Source organism: Vulpes lagopus, chromosome 18, assembly GCF_018345385.1.
Source record: "Vulpes lagopus strain Blue_001 chromosome 18, ASM1834538v1, whole genome shotgun sequence".
In the NCBI taxonomy this organism is placed as follows: domain Eukaryota; kingdom Metazoa; phylum Chordata; class Mammalia; order Carnivora; family Canidae; genus Vulpes; species Vulpes lagopus.
In genome coordinates this window covers 14,923,555-14,945,276 of record NC_054841.1, presented here as the reverse complement: position 1 = coordinate 14,945,276, position 21,722 = coordinate 14,923,555, and the positions used below count along the sequence as shown (strand labels likewise).

At 41.1% G+C, this 21,722-nt stretch overlaps 1 protein-coding gene across 1 annotated transcript; it reads right to left on the bottom strand.

Moving 5' to 3' along the window:
• Positions 1–7,019: 7,019 nt before the first annotated feature.
• LOC121477827 (L-lactate dehydrogenase A chain-like) lies at positions 7,020–19,566 on the bottom strand. The gene is given in 6 exon segments (XM_041732364.1): positions 7,020–7,555; positions 7,558–7,601; positions 7,776–8,086; positions 16,806–16,899; positions 17,802–17,974; positions 19,507–19,566. Coding segments are annotated over 6 exon segments (1,218 nt in total).
• Between the last annotated feature and the right edge of the window lie 2,156 nt (positions 19,567–21,722).

Sequence of the window (21,722 nt, the reverse complement as noted above, 5' to 3'; positions counted from 1 at the left end):
TCTTTTTTTTTTTTTTTTTAATTTTTATTTATGATAGTCACAGAGAGAGAGAGAGAGAGAGAGAGAGAGAGAGGCAGAGACACAGGCAGAGGGAGAAGCAGGCTCCATGCACCGGGAGCCCGACATGGGATTCGATCCCCGGTCTCCAGGATCGTGCCCTGGGCCAAAGGCAGGTGCTAAACCACTGCGCCACCCAGGGATCCCTAAATCCTTTTTTTTTTTTTTCACTTTTTAAAAATTATATGTATTTTTTTTATTGGAGATAGATTTGCCAACATATCGTGGAGTCTTAAATTCTTATATCAAATCACTCTTTGGGTTTGAAGTTTTATATCTATTGATCCAGTCTTAAGTAGTAGTTGATCAGACAGTCTATAGTCTCTTAGTAGGAAGCAGATCTCCAGGGATGCGGGTACAAGGAAAGATGCAGATCAATTGGATCGCCAAATATAATGTAGGGTATTCGGTTAGAATTTTTAGTAGAAGTATATCCAATGAAATATAAAGACTGTAGTTACACTAAAAACGATTCAGTATTTATCTGACATTCAAATTTAGTTGGTCATGTAATATTTTTATGTGCTAAATCTGGCAACCATAAAACAGTGAATTCATTCTGGAGGGGTATTTCTTTGGGCAAGAGACTACAAAACATGTGTCCTGTGGGGAACAAGCAAATGTGTGTGGCTTACTGGTTCAGTGGCCCTGGGGACTGGGACAGATGTGGGAGGCATGGACTCAATTGTCCTGTAGGAACAACAATGAGCCAGGAATGAAGACACTTTGATCAAAGCCCAAGTTCCACCATTAATTCACCATGTCAATTTGGGCTACTTTTATTTCAGTCTACCCATTTGAAAAATAAGGAGGCCAACTCAGTCAGTCCTGTCCATGCTGCATGCTGGCATTCCCCTACTCCAGAGGACACAGATTTTCCAGAGGCACAAACAGATTTAAGGACGTGATGTCCTGGTTCTTAAATTCCACATTTACTGTTTCCTGAAGTTGGTCTGCCTGAGAAAAAGCCTGCAGCCTGCCTTTCTCCTCTTCTATCTGTCTCTCAGAATGTCCTGTGCTGCTTCCAGAAAAAGTTGGGGATGGGAGCATATGCCTTACCCATCTCTTATATGTGTTGAAAGTATAAAAACTGAGTTTTAAACAAAGGAACAATTTGAAAATGTATTTTCCTTTTCTTTCTTTCTTTTTTAAATAAATTTATTTTTTATTGGTGTTCAATTTGCCAACATATAGAATAACACCCAGTGCTCATCCCATCAAGTGCCCCCCTCATTGCCCCTCACCCAGTCACCCCCACCCCCCGCCCACCTCCATTTCTACCACCCCTAGTTTGTTTCCCAGAGTTAGGAATCTCTCATGTTCTGTCTCCCTTTCTGATTTTCCTAAGTATGCTTCCCTGGGAGCAAAGCAAAAAATATGTGGATAGGAAATAAGGGGACAGCACCTTGTTTCACTCAAGTATCAAGTTATAGTATGTCATTATGCCTTTAGCTCCCTCTTCTAGAGTTAGAAATCCCAAGGACAATGGCATATATCCACAGGGATGTACATAAAAACATTCATTTCAATTGAAAAGCGAAGTCAGTCTTTTTGTGGGAGAAACTGGTCTGATTTGGCTAATTGAAGACTGTCTTTTCCAACTAGCCGATTTGTTGAGCATTTTCCATAAATATAGGGAGTTAAATCTGTGGCTTCAAAAAAATTTCTGACTGTGTTTAAAGCATGTTATAAGACAAAAGCATTTTATAAAATATATACTATCAAAGGTCTATCAGAGTTAACTTTCCAACATTTTTGGAGTGTATCAGATTCATCAGATTCAATAAGGTGTCTAAATAAAAGAATAACAGGTATAATTAATAACATTATTGAACATGTATTAAATATTGGTAACGGCTTTTAGGTAAACTTTCCAAAAATAAAGAAAATCACTTGTGATTTTTGGTCAGTATCCTAATTACTTGGAAATAAATTCTTTTCAAGTATAAGATTTCCAATCTATGCCTTTATAAAGTTTGAAAGGGGGTTTAATGAAGCTGCTTTTTAATATTTAACTTAGATCATTAAAAATAATTTTTATTAGAGAGCATTATGTGATTTGGTGGGGCAACATGCTAGAAGTTCAAAAAACCAAGTGACATACCTATAACAAAATTTTGTTCCCCTGCACTTACTTATCACTAAGAGATGCATTACCTATAGAGTTTTGCTTACCATTGAAATTTTGGTAATCAATAATTTCAATGTATTTACTTACATATCCATTGTTATTGTTATTTAAATAACGAATGGAATGAAAAATCAATGCATAAGAAAAAATTTTATTCCTAGAGTCTTCTGGTCCCAGTAAATGAAAACTTAAAATTTCAATCTATATGCATGTTTTTATTGCATAGCAGTATGAAAAGGTGGTGATTAAAGACTCTTGAGCATAAGATTATATTGCCTTAGAGTAAGAGTCTGTGGGGTATTAGGAATGGAAATATGAATTCAAGGAGAAGGAGAAGTGTTTTAAAATGTCCGACTTTTAAAGAAAGGCTTTCCATGTATTTTTTAAATGGATTGTAGGTATCAAATTAGGACATTATTTATTTATTTATTTATTATTTGCATCAACATGGATGGAACTGGAGGGTATTATGCTGAGTGAAGTAAGTCAATCAGAGAAGGACAATCATTATATGGTTTCAATCCTATGGGGAATATAAGAAATATGGAAGGGATTATAGGGGAAAGGAGTGAAAATGGGAAAAGTTAGAGAGGGTGACAAAACATAGAACGGTATTTTGACCCCAATCGATTTATTTTTATTTATTTTTATTTTTTATTTTTATTTTTTTGCTTCTGCTTTATTTTCTTTTTTTAATAATAAATTTATTTTTTATTGGTGTTCAATTTGCCAACATAGAGAATAACACCCAGTGCTCATCCCGTCAAGTGCCCCCCTCAGTGCCCGTCACACATTCACCCCCACCCCCCCGACCCTCCTCCCCTTCCACCACCCCTAGTTCATTTCCCAGAGTTAGGAGTCTTCATGTTCTGTCTCCCTTTCTGATATTTCCTACCCATTTCTTCTCCCTTCCCTTCTATTCCTTTTCACTAATATTTATATTCCCCAAATGAATGAGACCATATAATGTTTGTCCTTCTCTGATTGACTTATTCCACTCAGCATAATACCCTCCAGTTCCATCCACGTCAAAGCAAATGGTGGGTATTTGTCATTTCTAATGGCTGAGTAACATTCCATTGTATACATAAACCACATCTTCTTTATCCAGTCATCTTTCGATGGACACTGAAGCTCCTTCCATAGTTTGGCTATTGTGGACATTGCTGCTATAAACATCGGGGTGCAGGTGTCCCGGCGTTTCATTGCATCTGTATCTTTTATTTTTAAAGCTGGGCAGCTTTAACAAGATTAATATCTACAACATGTTTGCATACATTGCATGAATACATTTGAGATTCATCCATGTTGTTGTGTGTTGTCTGGACCTCTTATGGCTGATTTATGTTTCATCTTATGAGGTACCATAGATTGTTTATCCATTTACTTAATATACATTGGGTTGTTTCCAGTTTTTGGTGAGTATGAGTAAATCCTCTACGAATGTTTTCATACAGGTTTTAATATGGACATAAATGGTCATTTCTCTTGGCTAAATACCAGGGAGGAGGACATCTGGGTTATGTGATAAGTATATGTTTATAAGAAACTGCCAAAGTGTTTTCCAAAATGGCTGTACCATTTTGCATTTCTACTAGTAACATATGAGAGTTCCACGTGCCTCATATCCTTCCTAGCATTTAGAATTATAAATGTTTATTTTAGTCATTCTAATACATGCATAGTGGTACAAGTGCAACAACTTTTAAGAGATTAAAGTAATTTTCTTGAATTTCTGGGTCTCTAAGAATCTAAATCACTTAAAATGATGGTAGGGTTTTTTGTTTTTGTTTTTGTTTTTACTATTTCCCAACAGTCCATTGTCAAATGACAATGTTTCACACCCAGTGGGTTCCTCAGTCCCTGAGCCTGGGTGGTCAAAAGTTTCCCCAGAACCCCATCACAGAACCTACCTCTTTGCCCAGCTTCCCCACATGGCAGAGGTTGTTCTTTGCAGTAAACGGAGGAGCATTTTGCAATCAAAAGATCTCCTGATGGTCAGGAGCTGGGGGAAGAGTGTGAATTTCCAGGTTACAATTTTTGGAAACTACAGGTAAGGCCCCACTGTGACTCTACTACATCCCATGACTGCCTACTGCTTCCCCCACTCCCACCACATACCGGAGCACAGCCAGCCTCAGACCCTGTTTCCATGACTGAGAGCTCCTCCCTCACATCTTCCTCCTCCCAATGGCATAGCATGTCTCCTGCTTGGCTACTCAACCAAGAATGTGCCTTTAGCCTCAGCCACTGGGCAGACCTTGAGGAGGACAATTAGCTCTATGGGTCTCTTTCATACACCTTGCCCTAAGCTTAGGCAGAGTAAGTAGATGCCTCCTTCAAAGACGTAACTCTTATCTAGTGATCTACATTCTGATATTGAAATCCTCTAAGGGTGGTATACAGAGCACTACATCTCTCTGCTATATGTTGTTTAAATGTCTTAAACTTTCTAATTTTGTGTCTCTTTGACCTATCAGTAATTCAGAAAGTTGTGTTGAGGGCTCTCAAGACAAACACTACTCAATTTATCCCTGTAATTCCATCCTTGTTTGTTTAATATATCTTGATCCTATTGATTTAGGTAAATACAAACAATTTCTGGTGAATTGGATCTATTATCATTGTACAGTGACCCCTTCTCTATCCCTAGAGTAAAGTCATCTTGTAGCTCTGTATTGTCTGATATTAATCTATCTATACCATGTCTTCTTGGTTTACATTTGCCTCGACTTTCCCCCCTCAGTTTGCTTTCAACCTTTCCATGCACCTGTGTTTTATTTTTCTTACAGTGTCTATATACATTAAAAAAAAATCCTTTCCAGTCATCTTTGCTGATCAATTGGCATTTATGGGGTTAATGACATGTGTGTTCATTTCTACAATCTTATTTTGAGTTTTCTATAATCTCTTCTTATTATTTGCAGATTCTGTACATGCAAATTTATTTTGTTTGCGGAACAATTCAATATCAAGGAAACAGATAACTTGATTAATAAATGGACAAAGGACTTGAATGGGAATTTCTCAAAAGAAAAATACAAATGATCAACCGGTATAATGAAAGATGGTCAGCATCATTGATCGTCAGGGAAATGAAAACCAAAACTACAGTGAGATCTCATGTTACACCTTGTTAGAATGGCTATCATCAATAATCCACAAGATAATGAGTATTGGCAAGGATGTGGAGAAAAGGGAAGTCTTGTCCATGTTGGTGGAAATTTAAATTGGTGCCATCACTATGGAAAACAGTCTGGATGTTCCTCAAATAATCAGAAACAGAACAACCATGTGATTCAGCAATACCACTTCTGACTATACTATATCCAAAAGAAATGAAAGTAATATCTTGAAGCGATATCTGCGCTCCCATATTCACTGTAGTGTTACTCATGATAGCCAAGATATGGAAACCATCTAAGTATCAGTGGATGGGTGAATGGATAATGAAAAAGTGATATATATGAACTTTATTCAGCCTTAAAAATCCTGTCATATGCAACAACATGGATGAATCTGGAGGATATTATACCAAGTAAGAGAAGCCAGGCACAGAAAGGCAAATCCTGCATGATCTCACATGTGGAATCTCAAAAAGTTGAATGCATAGAAGCATAAAGCAGAATAGTGATTGCCAGGGACTGAAGGGTGTGTGGAAAAAAGAAGGCACTGTTCAAAGGGGGCAAGCCCCCAGTTATAACATGGGTAAGTTCTGGGGATCCAACATGTAGCATAGTGACCATAAATAATAAAACTGTATTGTACACTTGAAATTTTCTAAGAGAATAGATCTAAGTGTTCTCACCACACATTATAAAAAAGAGATAGCTGTGTGAGGTGTTGGATATGCTAATAACTTCATTATGGTGATCATTTCACAAAATGTAACTATATCAAAACTTATGATACCCATCTTCAATACATACGATTTTTATTTATCAATCTACTTCAAGAAAGCCAGGTGAAATTTTTTAAAAGTAAGAAGTTTCCACTGGGTGGTCAGCACTAGAGTAACGAACAGGTTAAAAATATATTACTACTTTGAGTAATCCTTGGTGAGTCAAGATATTTCATTCTTTTGCTTTTTGCTTGTTATGTATTTTATTTCTAGATATTCTACTTGGTACTTTTTCAATATCCTTGTGATTTTTGAAAGTAATTTTTAAGTAATCTCTAGACCCAACATGGTACTCCCAACGCACAACTGCAAGCTCAAGAGTCACATGTTCCACCGACTAAGCCAGCCAGGAGCCCCAGTATTCTGGTGATATTTATTTTCCAAAATTTATTTGGTATTTTAGTTGGTATGACAGATAGTTGGTTGCATTATCTTTTTACATTATATGGCAATGCACACTATATTCTGACATACATAGTACACAAAATAAGATCCTTTAGAAGAGTTATGCACAATACATGCAATATTGAATTTATACATTGGATCCCAGGATATGACTGAAGAATAAAAGATGGACTAGGCATGTTGGGTGTTGGGCTGAAGGAATCAGAAGTTACTGAACACAGTAAATACACATCTGGTTTGAGGAGTAACTGCAGCATATATGACATTGACAGTGGTGCCTCTGAGATGATAGAACTATATTACATTAACCAATTTAGGACTACACAAGCAAGTATCATCCAGCATCAGGATATAGCTGCAGGGTTTTGTGCACCATTCCCATTTGTAACTTAGGAAACTGATGTTTTTCTTAGGCCATTTTAATATTACGACTTGAGTAACAGGTCAGATGATAAGGACAACATACACAACCTCCAACTAAAATCTTGTTGCAATCTAGACAGTGACGTGGTACATTAGAGAATTTTAAAACTGCAGCTCCTTTTGGACCCCCCAAAGTATATCTGCACTCTTCTTCAAACGGGCCTCTTCCTCAGGAGTCAGAGTCACCTTCACAACATTGGAGATTCCGTTCTGTTCCAAATTGCAAGGAACACTAAGGAACACATCATCTTTTATTCCATAGAGACCTTTAATCATGGTGGAAATTGGATGCACCCACCTAAGATTCTTCATTATACTTTCTGCCAAATCTGCTACATACAGTCCAATGGCCCAGGAAGTGTAGCCTTTCAGTTTGATCACCTCATAGGCACTGTCAACCACCGGTTTGTGACCCTCTTTCCACTGTTCCTTATCTGCATCAGTGCCTAAGTCAGGGTGCAGATTCTTCAGAGAGACACCAGAAACATTTACTCCATTCCATACAGGCACAGTGGAGTCTCCATGCTCTCCAAGGACCCACCAATGATCGCTTAATGGGTGAACTCCCAGCCTTTCCTCCATTAGGTAACGGAACCAGGCTGAATCCAGATTGCAACCACTTCCAATAACGCAATTTTGGGAAAGCCACTTATCTTCCAAGCCACATAGGTTAAGGTATCCACTGGATTGGAAACAACAAGCAACTTGCAGTTTGGGCTGTATTTGACAATATTAGGAATGCTGAACTTAAAGATGTTCACGTTAGGCTGGATCAAATTAAGACGACTTTCTCCCTCTTGCTGACATGCCCCAGCCGTGATAATAACCAGCTTGGAATTTGCAGTCACATTATAGTCTTTGCCAGAGCCAATTTTTGGTGTTCTAAGGAAAAGGCTGCTGTTCTGGAGATCCATCATCTCTCCCTTCAATTTGTCTTCCATGACATCAACAAGAGCGAGTTCATCTGCCAAGTCCTTCATTAAGATACTGATGGCACAAGCCATGCCTACAGCTCCAACCCCAACAACTGTAATCTTATTCTGGGGGATATGGTTTTCCTTAAGAAGATTCTGAATCAGCTGATCCTTGAGAGTTGCTATTTTGGACTTAGAACCAAAAGGAATCCGGAATTCACGTCGGGCGGTGGAGGCGGCGGCTGCTCCGACTCTCTGGTGATATTTATGTTATCTTTCACTTTATCTGTGCACTATTTCCATCTTTCTTTTCCTTTCCTTTCCTAAGCACTTTTGTTTTGTGCTCTGTCTATAGTAATTTCAATATCTGATGTCTCTGTGGATCTCTGCTATTTCTCTTGACCTTTTTCTTCCTTTCTTGTTTTCTTTCTTTTTTTTTTTAATTTATGAGAGAGAGAGAGAGAGAGAGAGAGAGAGAGAGAGAGAAAGAGGCAGAGACACAGGCAGAGGGAGAAGCAGGCTCCATGAACCCGGAGCCCAACGTGGGATTCGATCCCGGGTCTCCAGGATCGCGCCCTGGGCCAAAGGCAGGCGCCAAACCGCTGCACCACCCAGGGATCCCCCCTTTCTCGTTTTCTTAAACCGATGGGAATTTTTTTTTTCTTGTGAGCTCGTATATTTCATGGAAATTCCTCTTTCATGACACATGACCTGTAGAATTTCTTGGAATCCTGTGTTTAAGTGAGCAATGTCAAAATCAGTTTGTTTCACATACTACCCTAAACACTCAGACTGTTTTCATCTCAAGCCTTGCCTTTAGGTTTTTCGGACTTCACCCATGTGCTAATTCCTGCTGCACTGTTATGTGGGGAAACTAGCTTGTAAGTGATGAATTTTTGGAGGAATCGTTTCCCCACTCTACTGAATGGATAAAGGATATATGGAATGGATATACAATGGATCATTATTCAGCCTCGAAAATGAGAGAAATTACCATACAGGCTACAACATGGATGAATTTGAACCCAAGCTAAGTGAAGTAAGCCAGTCACAAAAACCAAATGCCATATAATTCCACCTTTGCAAGATTCCTAGAGGAGTCCGATTCACAGAGACAAGAGAAGGGTGGTTTCCACAGGCTGGGGGGATAGGGGTGGGGAGTTGTTGTTTAATGGGTACAGAGTTTCACTTTTACAAGATGAAAGAGTTCTGGAGATGGATGATGGTGACAGTTGTACACCCATGTGAGTGTACTTAATGCCACTGAAGTGTGCACTTAAGAATAGTCAGGATGGGGGATCCCTGGGTGGCGCAGCGGTTTGGCGCCTGCCTTTGGCCCTGGGGCGCGATCCTGGAGATCCGGGACCGACTCCCATGTCAGGCTCCCTGCATGGAGCCTGCTTCTCCCTCTGCCTGTATCTCTGCCTCTCTGTCTCCCTGTGTGACTATCATGAATAAATAAAAAAAATCTTAAAAAAAAAAAAAAGAAAACAAACCTTTAAAAAAAAAAAAAAAGAATAGTCAGGATGGTTGGGATCCCAGGTTGCTCAGTTGGTAAAGCATCCAACTCTTGACTTTGGCACAGGTCACAATCTCAGAGTTGTGAGTTTGAGTCCTGCATTGGACTCTGTGCTGGGCAGGAAGCCTACATATGATTCTCTTCGGCCTCTCCTTCCTCCACTCCCTCCATCTAAAAAATAGTCAAGATGGTTAATTTTATGTGTATTTTACCACACTTACAAATAATAATAAATACATAAAAGGGACTTTTGATTTCTGCCCAGATGTAGAAAGCTGAATAAACCTCTCAAACTTACTGAAAAAAAAGCTTGACAATTTTTTTTATTGGAGTTCAATTTGCCAACATATAGCATATCACCCAGTGCTCATCCCATTAAGTGCCCCCCTCAGTGCCTGTCACCCAGTCACCCCCACCCCCCGCCCACCTCCCTTTCCACCACCCCTTGTTTGTTTCCCAGAGTTAGGAGTCTCTCATGTTCTGTATCCCTTTCTGATATTTCCCACCCATTTTTTCTCCTTTCCCCTTTATTCCCTTTCACTATTTTTTATATTCCCCAAATGAATGAGACGATAAAATGTTTGTCCTCCGATTGACTTATTTCACTCAGCATAATACCCTCCAGTTCCATCCAGTCAATGCAAATGGTGGGTATTTGTCGTTTCTAATGGCTGAGTAATATTCCATTGTATACATAGACCACATCTTCCTTATCCATTCATCTTTCAGTGGACACCGAGGCTCCTTCCACAGTTTGGCTATTGTGGACATTGCTGCTATAAACATCGGGGTGCAGGTGTCCCAGCATTTCACTGCATCTTTGACAACTTTTCTTAAACTCACCAGAGCACTGAGATTCCAGGACAACTAACCAGTGCAGTATCAATGGAGTCAGGCACCTGCAAGGAGATAGAAGACACAAACATTGATTTCCTAGGAGATAGGCAGCCAGAAACCAGAAAGGATAGTTAATCTAGGTGGTCAACATATTGCTAGAGGCTGAGTATTACTCTGCCATTAGAAACGACAAATACCCACCATTTGCTTCAATGTGGATGGAACTGGAGGGTATTATGCTGAGTGAAATAAGTCAATTGGAGAAGGACAAACATTATATGGTCTCATTTATTTGGGGAATATAAAAAATAGTGAAAGGGAATAAAGGGGAAAGGAGAAAAAATGAGTGGGAAATATCAGAAAGGGAGACAGAACATGAAAGACTCCTAACTCTGGGAAACAAACTAGGGATGGTGGAAGGGGAGGTGGGTGGGGGTGACTGGGTGACAGGCACTGAGGTGGACACTTGACGGGATGAGCACTGGGTGTTATTCTATATGCTGGCAAATTGAATACCAATAAAAAATAAATTTATAAAAAAATCAAAAGAAAGTGAAAAGTCTGAGGCTGCAAATACTGGGCAAGGGTGGAGGCAGTGGGCAATTCACACACTCTTACAGATTTTCACCAAAAATCCATGGTGCACTCAAGGTAACCACAGCAACAAACAACCCATAAACCACAAACTAGCCTGGCTCCTGATTAGATTAACACAAATTTCCACATTAAAGACCTAATATGGGCAGCCCAGGTGGCTCAGCGATTTAGCGCCACCTTCCACCCAGGGCGTGTTCCTTGGAACCTGGAATCCAGTCTGGTGTCAGGCTCCCTGCATGGAGCCTGCTTCTCCCTCTGCATGTCTCTCAGCCTCTGTCTCTCTGTGTCATTCATGAATAAATAAATAAAATCTTAAAAAAAAGACCTAATAGAAGGAAAGGCGAACCCATTTCCAGGGATAAATACTATTGCCTGTTTCTGGTTCCTTGCCCATCCCACTGAATATAGCTATAAAAATTGGAAAGTCAGTACTAACAGACAGATGGGAAAGAAGGCTAGAATTCAAGTACCACATTGTTGATGATGCATCTACTGGGATTTTTCCCCCTCTGATATCCCCCACCAAACCTGAAAATAAGCACTAGGGCACAGGTAGAATGGCGGGAGAAACTTTCTAAAGTTGGCTTGAGACATAGAAAAGAGAACTTGTAATGCCCAGAAGAGGTGCAGAAATCACCTGGTTTTTTCTCTTTCTCTTAATTCTTCCCTTTCCTCCTTCTCCACCTCTCCCTCCTCTTTCTTTTTTCAAATATTATATTTTTACATAATCTCTACACCCAACACGGGGCTCAAACTCACAGCCCAATATCAAAAGTTGCATGCTCTACCGAGCCTGCAGAGTGCCCCTTAATTTTTCTTCTATGTCCTAGTCCCTAAGAAAAAGAGTGGTGATCAGGATGGGAAGGAGCCAAGACTCTGAGAGAGGGGAACTCTTCCTCTGTTGGGTGCAGCTGTAATTCTATAGAGCAGGTGGCCACCATTGTCCCTGTTTATCTTTTCTCTCTTTGTTCTCTCACCAACTGGCTCTGGATATGGATGTAGTTGTGGAAGGGCCTAGTAGAGCAGGATAACCAAAGCCTAAGCTGTTTGGAGCTGAGGGGAAATACAAGGCACAGGGGGAGATGACCAACAAGAACTTGAGAAAGCAAACACATATAGTTGTTTGTTTATTTCTGGGTTCACCTCTAAGCCATTGCACGCATGGATGTGATCCTAGCTGACATACTTCGAGAAATGAACCAGCAGATAGGTACACCACCACCTAAATCCCGGACTAGCCATGTGGTGGTGCATATTCAGGAAGGCACCAAACGAACTGCAAACAGGGGCTTTGAACAACTGAACTGACATAGGAACACAACTCACCCAAGACAGGTTGAACTCACTCTACTCTTAACCATTTGAATTACTTTTGAGGGGATCCCTGGGTGGCGCAGCGGTTTGGCGCCTGCCTTTGGCCCAGGGCGCTATCCTGGAGACCCGGGATCGAATCCCACGTTGGGCTCCTGGTGCATGGGGCCTCCTTCTCCTTCCGCCTGTGTCTCTGCCTCTCTCTCTCTCTCTCTCTGTGACTATCATAAATTAAAAAAAAAAATTAAAAAAAAATGAATTACTTTTGAAAACACAGTATTACCTTCTCCGTTCAGTGTGAACAAGACTCAGGGTCTTAAAACATTCAAAATGTCCAGGATAGGGACACCTGAGTGGCTCAGTGGTTGAGCATCTGCTTTCATCTTAGGGCTTGATCCGGGTCCAGGTTCAAGTCCCGCATCAAGCTCCCTCTGGAGAGCCTGCTTCTCCCTCTGCCTATGGCTCTGCATCTCTCTGTGAGTCTCTCATGAATAAATAAATAAAATATGTTTAAAAATGTCCAGGATATAATCCAAAATTTTGGAATATATGAAAGAAAAGGAAAATACCAACTCCTATGGCAAAAGGCGACCAACAGACTCCAGTTTCACGATGAAATAAATGTTGAAATCATCTTTTAAAAGTGTTAAAGCAACTATTATAAAAACTCTGAAACAAGTAATCAAAACACCCTTGAAAGATGGAAAAATAGAAAATCTTGACAAAGAAATGGAAGACCTAAAGAAGAAGAAAATGGAAATTTGAAATGAGCATGATAACTGAGATTTAATGCTCACTGAATGGGCTTAATATCAGAATCCACAGGGCAGATATAGGAGCAACCAACTTGAAGACTGCTGCATTGAAAGTATCCAATTTGAACAACAAAGAAAAAAAAAAGAAGAACATACCAAAAATCTACAGAGCCTAAGGGCAACAACCAAAGTTCTGATGCTGAAAAAATATTTGAGGAAATAATGACTGAAAGTTCCTAAGTATATTGGGAGACATAAGACTGTAGATCAAGAAACTTTGATGATCACTGAAGACTTGCTCTCTCAGCAACTTGCAAGTATGCAATACACTAGTATTAACTGTAGTCAGCATGCTGTGCATTAGATTGCCAACCCTGGCAGGGAAGGCCTGTGGTGGGAGTGGGACCAGGGGAGTGCAGGTGCGCAGCAGGATGGACTGTCTGTAGATGAGTGCTGTGGTACAGGCCAGTGACTGAAGACAGGGCCTGATCCAGGACCGTAAGTGGCAGCAATGGCTCTGCAGGTCAGCACGTGAAGCCCTCCTGTAGCTTCACATTTTCCCAGGGCATGTGTACTGCAGTGAAGGCCTGTCACAGGTAGGCCAGCCCCAAGCATGTACACTTCACTTTGGTGGGGTCAGTCACGGGGGTCTTGACAGGCATCTTGCAATTGCACAGTTACAGAGGCCTGGGTCGGCTACTGGTGCAGTTCCTGAGCTCCATGTGGGCAGAGGCTAAGGAGTGGGAAGAGACTCAAGTGGCCGGTGACAGTGAGAGTGGCAAAAACTACTGAAATCTTCTTTGAGGTCTATGGATGCCATGCTGGCCATTGGTTTCTTCAATGGCAAATCTGCTGGGTTGGTTTGTAGGGCAGGACACCATTTGCCACAATCACTTCCACTGTGTGTCTGCTACTGCAGAACTGTTTTTGTTCACGGACAGCTGTGTAATTATTGATCTGTGTGGAGGGACAGAGGCTAGGGTCTCATGTGTTGCCACTTGCTGGACATCATTCTGTGTGCATATGTTTTGAGATGTCATGTTCATTTTTCAGTTCCAAATATTTTTTATTTTCTATCATGATTTCATTTTGACCTATGACTCCTTAGAATTGCTTGTTTAATTTTATTTAGATTTTATTTCTTCGAGAGAGAAATGGAGCAGAGAGAGAGAGAGAAGGATAGAGAGACCAAGAGCCGGGGCAGGGGTGAAGGGAGAGGGTGAAGCAGATTCCCCACTTAGCAGGAAGTCCAACATGGGGCTCAATCCCAGGACCCCAGGATCATGACCCTTGCCAAAGGCAGACAATTAGTTGATTGAACCACTCTGGTGCACTGCTTTCCTTAACTTTTACCCATTTGGAAATTTTTTCTATCAATTTTATCTTACTTATTTCTAGTTTTTTTCCCACTGTGGTATGTTTGATTTCATTTTCTTGACATTTGCTGAGACTTTTTAAAAAAATGTTCCATTTGCTTTTTTAAGAATGTATATTCTCCAGTAATTCATTTTGATACATGTCAGTGCTTGTTACTGTGTTGTTCAAATCTTCTAGATCCTTCCTGGGTTTGTTGTATTTTGTTTGTTTTGTCTTCCTACTCTATTGGTTACTGGGAAGTGTGTTAAAATTGTCTGCTGGTCAGTTATGCTTCTGGCAATGGCAGGCCAGTTGACTTGGGAACAATCCTTCCAAGAATGCATAATGAGATCTCCTGGGGTTCTCCTGGCCCCATATTTGGATACTCCCAATTCTGTTTCTAGGGTAGGTTACCTCTGGGCTTTGAAGTGAGACACCCCAGAGCAAAGGCTCAGTGTGTTCCTCAGTGTACCCACTGGTTAAGAGTGTCCTATCTGCCTGGTGGCTCCAGAGTCTTTCTCAACTGCTTCTTTTTGTTAAATTGCTTAGCAGGAAACAGTTCATTGGTTTTGTCCTAAGGCAATCACCCCCTGCTAGTCCAGAAGAACACTATGGACCTGTCCTCCTTCGACCATTTCAACTATCACTCTTTCTGCACAGTGCCCCTTTCCAACCCTATTCGCCACCAGATCTCCTATTTTAAGCACATCTCTGGCCCCTGACATATATGCATTTCAGGAAACTCAAGTACAGGGCATGTAGAGAATGAGGTCTACACATCTATTTGTCATCAACCTGGTGAGAGGACTTGAGTAGGTTCAGCCACCTATTGTGCCTATTGGTTTTCGTTTGTTAATTTTAGCAAATAATACCTGCGTGTTGCAGGTTTAATGGATATAACGACAGAGACCAAAAAGGAAGAGTTGGCAAGTTCCAATATGCTGGGGCCATAGAGCTTAATGCCAAATTCATAATCCAATCTTGTCCATAACTTCATATGTTGGTTTGGGGACAGGAAGTAGGGAGGGAATCAACCTTTCATATCCTCAAGTTCCCTTTCTTCTCCCTCCACTCTATATTTAATATTGTCATGGAGGAAAATTAACTTTCATTTCAGTTGCCCCAATTCCTCCCTATCCTCCAAGTTTAGGACTAAGTATCTCTTCTTCCAGGAAACCTGATACTATGATGCACATAATGACCTCTCTGCATTTATATCTTATATCCCATTCATGCTTTTTTCCATGCCCCATCCTGGTTTCTGCTAGTTTGGATCATAAGACTTAACCCTTCCCTGGGCTGTATGCCAACAGAGAGTTAGTCATACCTCGACTCATGAGGAGTGGTTCTTCCCTCAAGTCTGGACACATTGTACGCTCTCTATAACCTTCTAAAGTTTGTTTATTTTTTTAAGCGTATTTGCACTTGAAGATATTCTTGTAGTTTCCAAGTGATTGAGTAAACGATGCCAACAAATAAGGCATTGTTGGAGAGGAATGCTTAGAGAAGCCAATGGTATTTCCTATCCATTCTAGACCATGGGTGCTGTCACCTGTGAGATTGATTGTACTTCCCTGGATTAGTTCAAAGGGAGTCCACTTGTGGGAACCTACTAGAATCACAGGTCTGAAAAGAAAAGATAAGCTGCACAAGGAAAGTCTGGAGAACTCAGAGGGATGGTGCTTCCTGTAGCTATAAGAAGATCCCACACATAAGCATCTTTCCTCAGAGATGGTAGTCTATGAACAGAGTCCAGGAGTCTTGGCTAAGGAGTTCAGACTTCTGAATGGTGAGAGGGTAGAGAAATCCACTGGGAGGCAGGCGTTGGAAACTTAGGTACTAAATGGAGGGAGCTAAAGGTAGTGGTACTATAGAAGAAGAGACAGAGGTTCTGGGTTAATGCCACTGTTTATTTTTCAGGGAAAAGAGGCTGATATACAATGGTTCAGGGAAGAGGGTTGGCAAGTAGGAGAGACATTGCCCTGGGACCCATCCACTTCCCTCCCTGCCGTCTCCCAGCTGGGATAAGACGATGATACCACTGGACATCATGTAGATTAGCCTGACACCTTGTAGGTGTCTATAGGTCCTAATTCCAAATGGTGGTTGGGGGATACAAAGTAGTTACAGCCTTGGTTCTGGGTGTAGTGTCCTTATGAGTCTCTGAAAGAGAGAAGGGGTAGTAGGTATTCAGTGACCACACAGTTTGCTGAAACATATTTCTTTGAGAGTAACAGATCCTCCCAAACCCTGGGGGCAGGGATATTTAATGTGGTTTAGGGGATGCCCACACAAGGCTTCCCTTGGGTTTTTTCGAGTCTAGTGAGCAAAGGGACATTAATGTTAGATCTCCTGAGTTTTGAATAAATCAGGCAGGGCTACAAGCAGACAATGGGGGCTTGGGCTGAGGGAAGGAGTGGGGATCCCCAGCTGGAATGGGTCCTGGGACTGAGGAGGTATAGTCTCTCTCTGTCTTTCCCCTACAATAGTGGTTCTATAGGTTTAACAACCGAGTGGCAAGAGGATGTGATTCTTAACCCTACCAATTTGTCGGATATTCAAGCAAATACTTCCACAGGCAGCAAAGCAGCATTCATACCCAACAGCACAGTCCCAGGAATATTGGCACTTTCTTTGGCACTCGTAGGAGGTAGGTGACCTCGAACAATCTCGCACTTTCGGTTTTACTAAAACTGAGAAGGAATACATGAGCAGTGACTCGAAAAAGAAGAGTTTTTCTCACTATTATCAGCCCCTCTAAGGCCCCAGCACCACCTCCATAGGTTTCTCTTCTTCTTTTCTCTGCTCAGGGATCTGGGAGGCCTTTTCCATTCCAAGAGTCAAAATCCAGCTCCTACCCCCTAACAAACCCAGCAACCATGAGGCCACCTCCATGGAATTCAACATCACATGACCTGAGTCCTGAAGCCCAGTTTGCAGAACAAACAGACTCAAGAGATCTACTGGTCTCCTGCTCTCATTTTACAGAGTGAGAGGAACAGGGTCCCAGAGGGGAGGAAGAACCGTCCCTTGCTTTTCCCTGTCTGGCTGAGACAACCCTCCAAACCTGGCTATTCCTCAGAAACCTTTGCCGGCCAGTATGGACCCACTCCTCTCCCCCCAATTCTGCTGATTTCAATTATTTTACCCCAGCCATTCCAAACTTCTCTTGGTCAATCACCCATTTCAGTTCTCTTCCCACACCCAGTGTTCTAAAATACTCAATTTGGTAAACAAAGGGCATATTTCAAGAGATAATTAGTCCCCCTTGCCCAATTTGGTGCTCATCCTTGGAACTCCTAAGTGGAGGACACCAATTCCTGGTGGTTCAAGCTAGGCATTCTCTATGCAGGCTTTGAATCCTGTGCAGCTTTCCACCACTACAGGTCCTCCTCAACAAAAACACCATAGTCCCCACACATACAGAACAACATCATTACTTGTCACATCAGGAGACCCTGAAACTTGAGAACTGCACATTCAGCTTTCCTCTGGTATCCTGGCTTTAAAAAGGAACCAAGAGTTTCACATATGCCAGTGCCTGGTCCCTTTTTGTTTTCTAGCCCCTCTTCAGTTTGAAGCTCCACCAAAATACCTACTGATATGTGGACGATGAGTTACTTTCTTAGTTTTTTCTTTCATATTTCCTGTCACTGGCATGATGACCAGGCAGTAGAGTGTCACCAGCTGGAAAACCAACCACTTCATGATGTTAACTCTGGATGTCTGAGTGTGAGCCTGGCAGCAGACCCGGTATTTTACCAGGTCCTGCAGGGGGTAGCGAAGGGCTTTGGGGTGTGGAGTTTGGAGAACATGTGACTGGTCTCTCACTGCCCCATCTGGTTCTGTCTCATCTTTTCTAGGCACCACTCCTTGGTTGGGCCCTGGTGTCTCCTGAGGTACTTCCTATTTCTTATGTTTTCTACTCTGCTCACTGCAGAAATGAATTCTTCATATTTAATCATTTCTATTTTAGAAATTTGAAAAATACAGAAGTACAAAGAAAATGAAGGAGATATAATCAGCTATCCAACCTAGATAGGTAATAGTGCCATTTGTTTTCATAGAAAGATAGCTTTAAAATTGTCCTTTCAATAAACAAAAATAATACGTCTTTACTGTTTGAGAGTTTTAGTAAATTTTAAAAGCCATTTAAAAATGTCAGTCCAGCAGTGAAACACTGAGACACCTGCACCCCGATGTTCATAGCAGCAATGTCACAATAGCCAAATTGTGGAAGGAGCCTTGCTGTCCATAGAAAGGCGAATGGATAAAGAAGACCTGGTCTATGTATACAATGGAATATTACTCAGCCATTAGAAACGACAAATACCCACCATTTGCTTCAATGTGGATGGAACTGGAGGGTATTATTCTGAGTGAAATAAGTCAATCAGAGAAGGACAAACAATATATGGTCTCATTCATTTTGGGAATATAAAAAATAGTGAAAGGGAATGATGGGGAAAAGAGAGAAAATGAGTGGGAAATATCAGAGAGAAGACAGAACATGAGAGACTCCTGGGAAACGAACAAGGGGTTGTGGAAAGGGGAGGTGGGCGGGGGGTTAGAGTGACTGGGTGACGGGCACTGAGGGGGGCACTCGATTGCATGAGCCTTGGGTGTTATGCTATATGTTGGCAAATTGAACATCAATAAAAAATAAATTTATTAAAAAAATAAAATAAGATTGAAATCTTAATAAAAATAAAATAAAATAAAATAAAAGAGAATGTCAATGCATGTAAGTTTATTAAAACTTAAAAATCACCACAGACTTTAAAAAATTGGTTACAGAATTCAACGTTGAACAATTTTTTTCTAAGCCTAAATTATCACAACATTTTCTGTTTCATAAGAATTAGCTCCTAAATGATAGCAGCACCATTCATTCTTTTTAAAAGATTTTATTTATTTATTTATTTATTTATTTATTTATTTATTTATTTATTTATTCATGAGAGACACAGAGAGAAAGAGATGCAGAGACACAGGCATAGGGAGAAGCAGGCTCCGTGCAGGGAGCCTGATGCAGGACTCCTTCCCAGGACTCCAGGATCATACCCTGAGCCAATGTCAGGCGCTAAACCTCTGAGCCACCCAAGGATCCCCTCACCTTTCATTTTTAAATTATACTGCATTTACAATATTTGTAGATTCAGTAATTCTATATCATTCAATTTCATTAAGGTAGTGTTTGGCAGTGACATTAGCAAGATGGCTGAATAAGAAGACCCCACTGCTTGGATCCTTCCTCTCAGCAGCACAAAATTTTGGCATCCACCCACAGACAAAAGTACCTTTGAGGAAGCTGCAGATCCAGCACCATATGCCAAGGACCCAGGAGGAATCTCACCCATGGGTTGGGTCCTTTCATGTAGATCTCAGCCTTGGCAGGGGACACTGAAGTGGCCTGAGAACTGGCTCTATCCTCCCTCAGCCACAGACCAGGAGCCACTGGAGAGCACTCATTTAGACAATAACCCACAGGTAACAGAGCTTTGTGGCAGTCCAGGCTTATAACAGGGAAGTTCCATCACACTGATGGAGGAAAAACAAAAGCCATGTGTGGACACAATGGAGAGGTTAAAAGTGACAGGTTGACTTTATCTGTATCCTACCTCTACAGATTAAAAAAAAAAAGTCTATGGAGGGCCTCCTGGATGGCTCAGCGGTTGAGCATCTACGTTAGGCTCAGGGCATGATACCTGTTCCAGGATCGAGTCCCACATCGGCTCCCTGCAAGGAGCCTCCTTCTCCCTCTGCCTATGTCTCTGCCTCTCTCTGTGTGTCTCTCATGAATAAATATATAAAATCTTTTAAAAATAGTCTGAGGACTTGTGCATGCAAAAATGTTTAATCTATCTGTGCACCCAGGCAAGAGGATGTATAGTCCCTGCATTACACTTCAGTTTGCTTCATGCTCACACTGTTTACACATATTGTACATAATGGATATCAACTTGCCCACATTACTAAGTGAAAATATTTTCTACAAAAATAAAACCTTATGAGTGAGCTTGGCTTGAGTCAAGGGTCATAGAGAAGCCCACAATAATGGATGTAAAATGGCTAAGTATTCACATTGGAATGTTGAACACACCTGTCTGACCACATGAAATGTTTTCGTGATTCTTCTGTGCACAAGAGGATAAGCTAGGTTCTGTGGGCTCTATAAAGCTATAGTGAGTCACCGGAACACAGCGTAATATTTTTGAATGTTAGAGAAAAACATTCATAGATTGATAGCCATGATCACTGGGGGAGGGAGGAAGGTTCCAGGCTGATACAGCAACCAATTGAACTCCAATAAAAAAAATTTTTAGAAATTAAAAAAGAATGCTGTCCCACAGCGCTATATGTATTATTATGGCCACAAGGTCTTTCCTCCATCAGTTTTTAAAAAACATTTTCCCACTGGTATTTTTGTGTATATTTTTTTAATAAATTAATTTTTTATTGGTGTTCAATTTACCAACATACAGAAAAACACCCAGTGCTCATCCCGTCAAGTGTCCCCCTCAGTGCTCCTCACCCATTCACCCCCACCCCCGCCCTCCTCCCTTTCCAACACCCCTAGTTCGTTTCCCAGAGTTAGGAGTCTTTATGTTCTGTCTCCCTTTCTGATATTTCCCACTCATTTCTTCTCCCTTCCCTTATATTCCCTTTCACTACTATTTATATTCCCCAAATGAATGAGAACATACACTGTTTGTCCTTCTCCGATTGACTTACTTCACTCAGCATAATACCTTCCAGTTCCATCCACGTTGAAGCAAATGGTGGGTATTTGTCGTTTCTAATGGCTGAGTAATATTCCATTGTATACATAAACCACATCTTCTTTATCCATTCACCTCTCGATGGACACCGAGGCTCCTTCCACAGTTTGGCTATTGTGGACATTGCTGTTAGAGACATCGGGGTGAAGGTGTCCCGGCGTTTCATTGCATAAAAATCTTTGGGGTAAATCTCCAACAGTGCAATTGCTGGGTCGTAGGGCAGGTCTATTTTTAACTCTTTGAGGAACCTCCACACAGTTTTCCAGAGTGGCTGCACCAGTTCACATTCCCACCAACAGTGTAAGAGGGTTCCCTTTTCTCCGCATCCTCTCCAACATTTGTTGTTTCCTGCCTTGTTAATTTTCCCCATTCTCACTGGTGTGAGGTGGTATCTCATTGTGGTTTTGATTTGTATTTCCCTGATGGCAAGTGATGCGGAGCATTTTTTCATGTGCGTGTTGGCCATGTCTATGTCTTCCTCTGTGACATTTCTGTTCATGTCTTTTGCCCATTTCATGATTGGATTGTTTGTTTCTTTGCTGTCGAGTTTAATAAGTTCTTTATAGATTTTGGAAACTAGCCCTTTATCTGATATGTCGTTTCCAAATATCTTCTCCCATTCTGTAGGTTGTCTTTTAGTTTTGTTGACTGTATCCTTTGCTGTGCAAAGCTTCTTATCTTGATGAAGTCCCAATAGTTCATTTTTGCTTTTGTTTCTCTTGCCTTCGTGGATG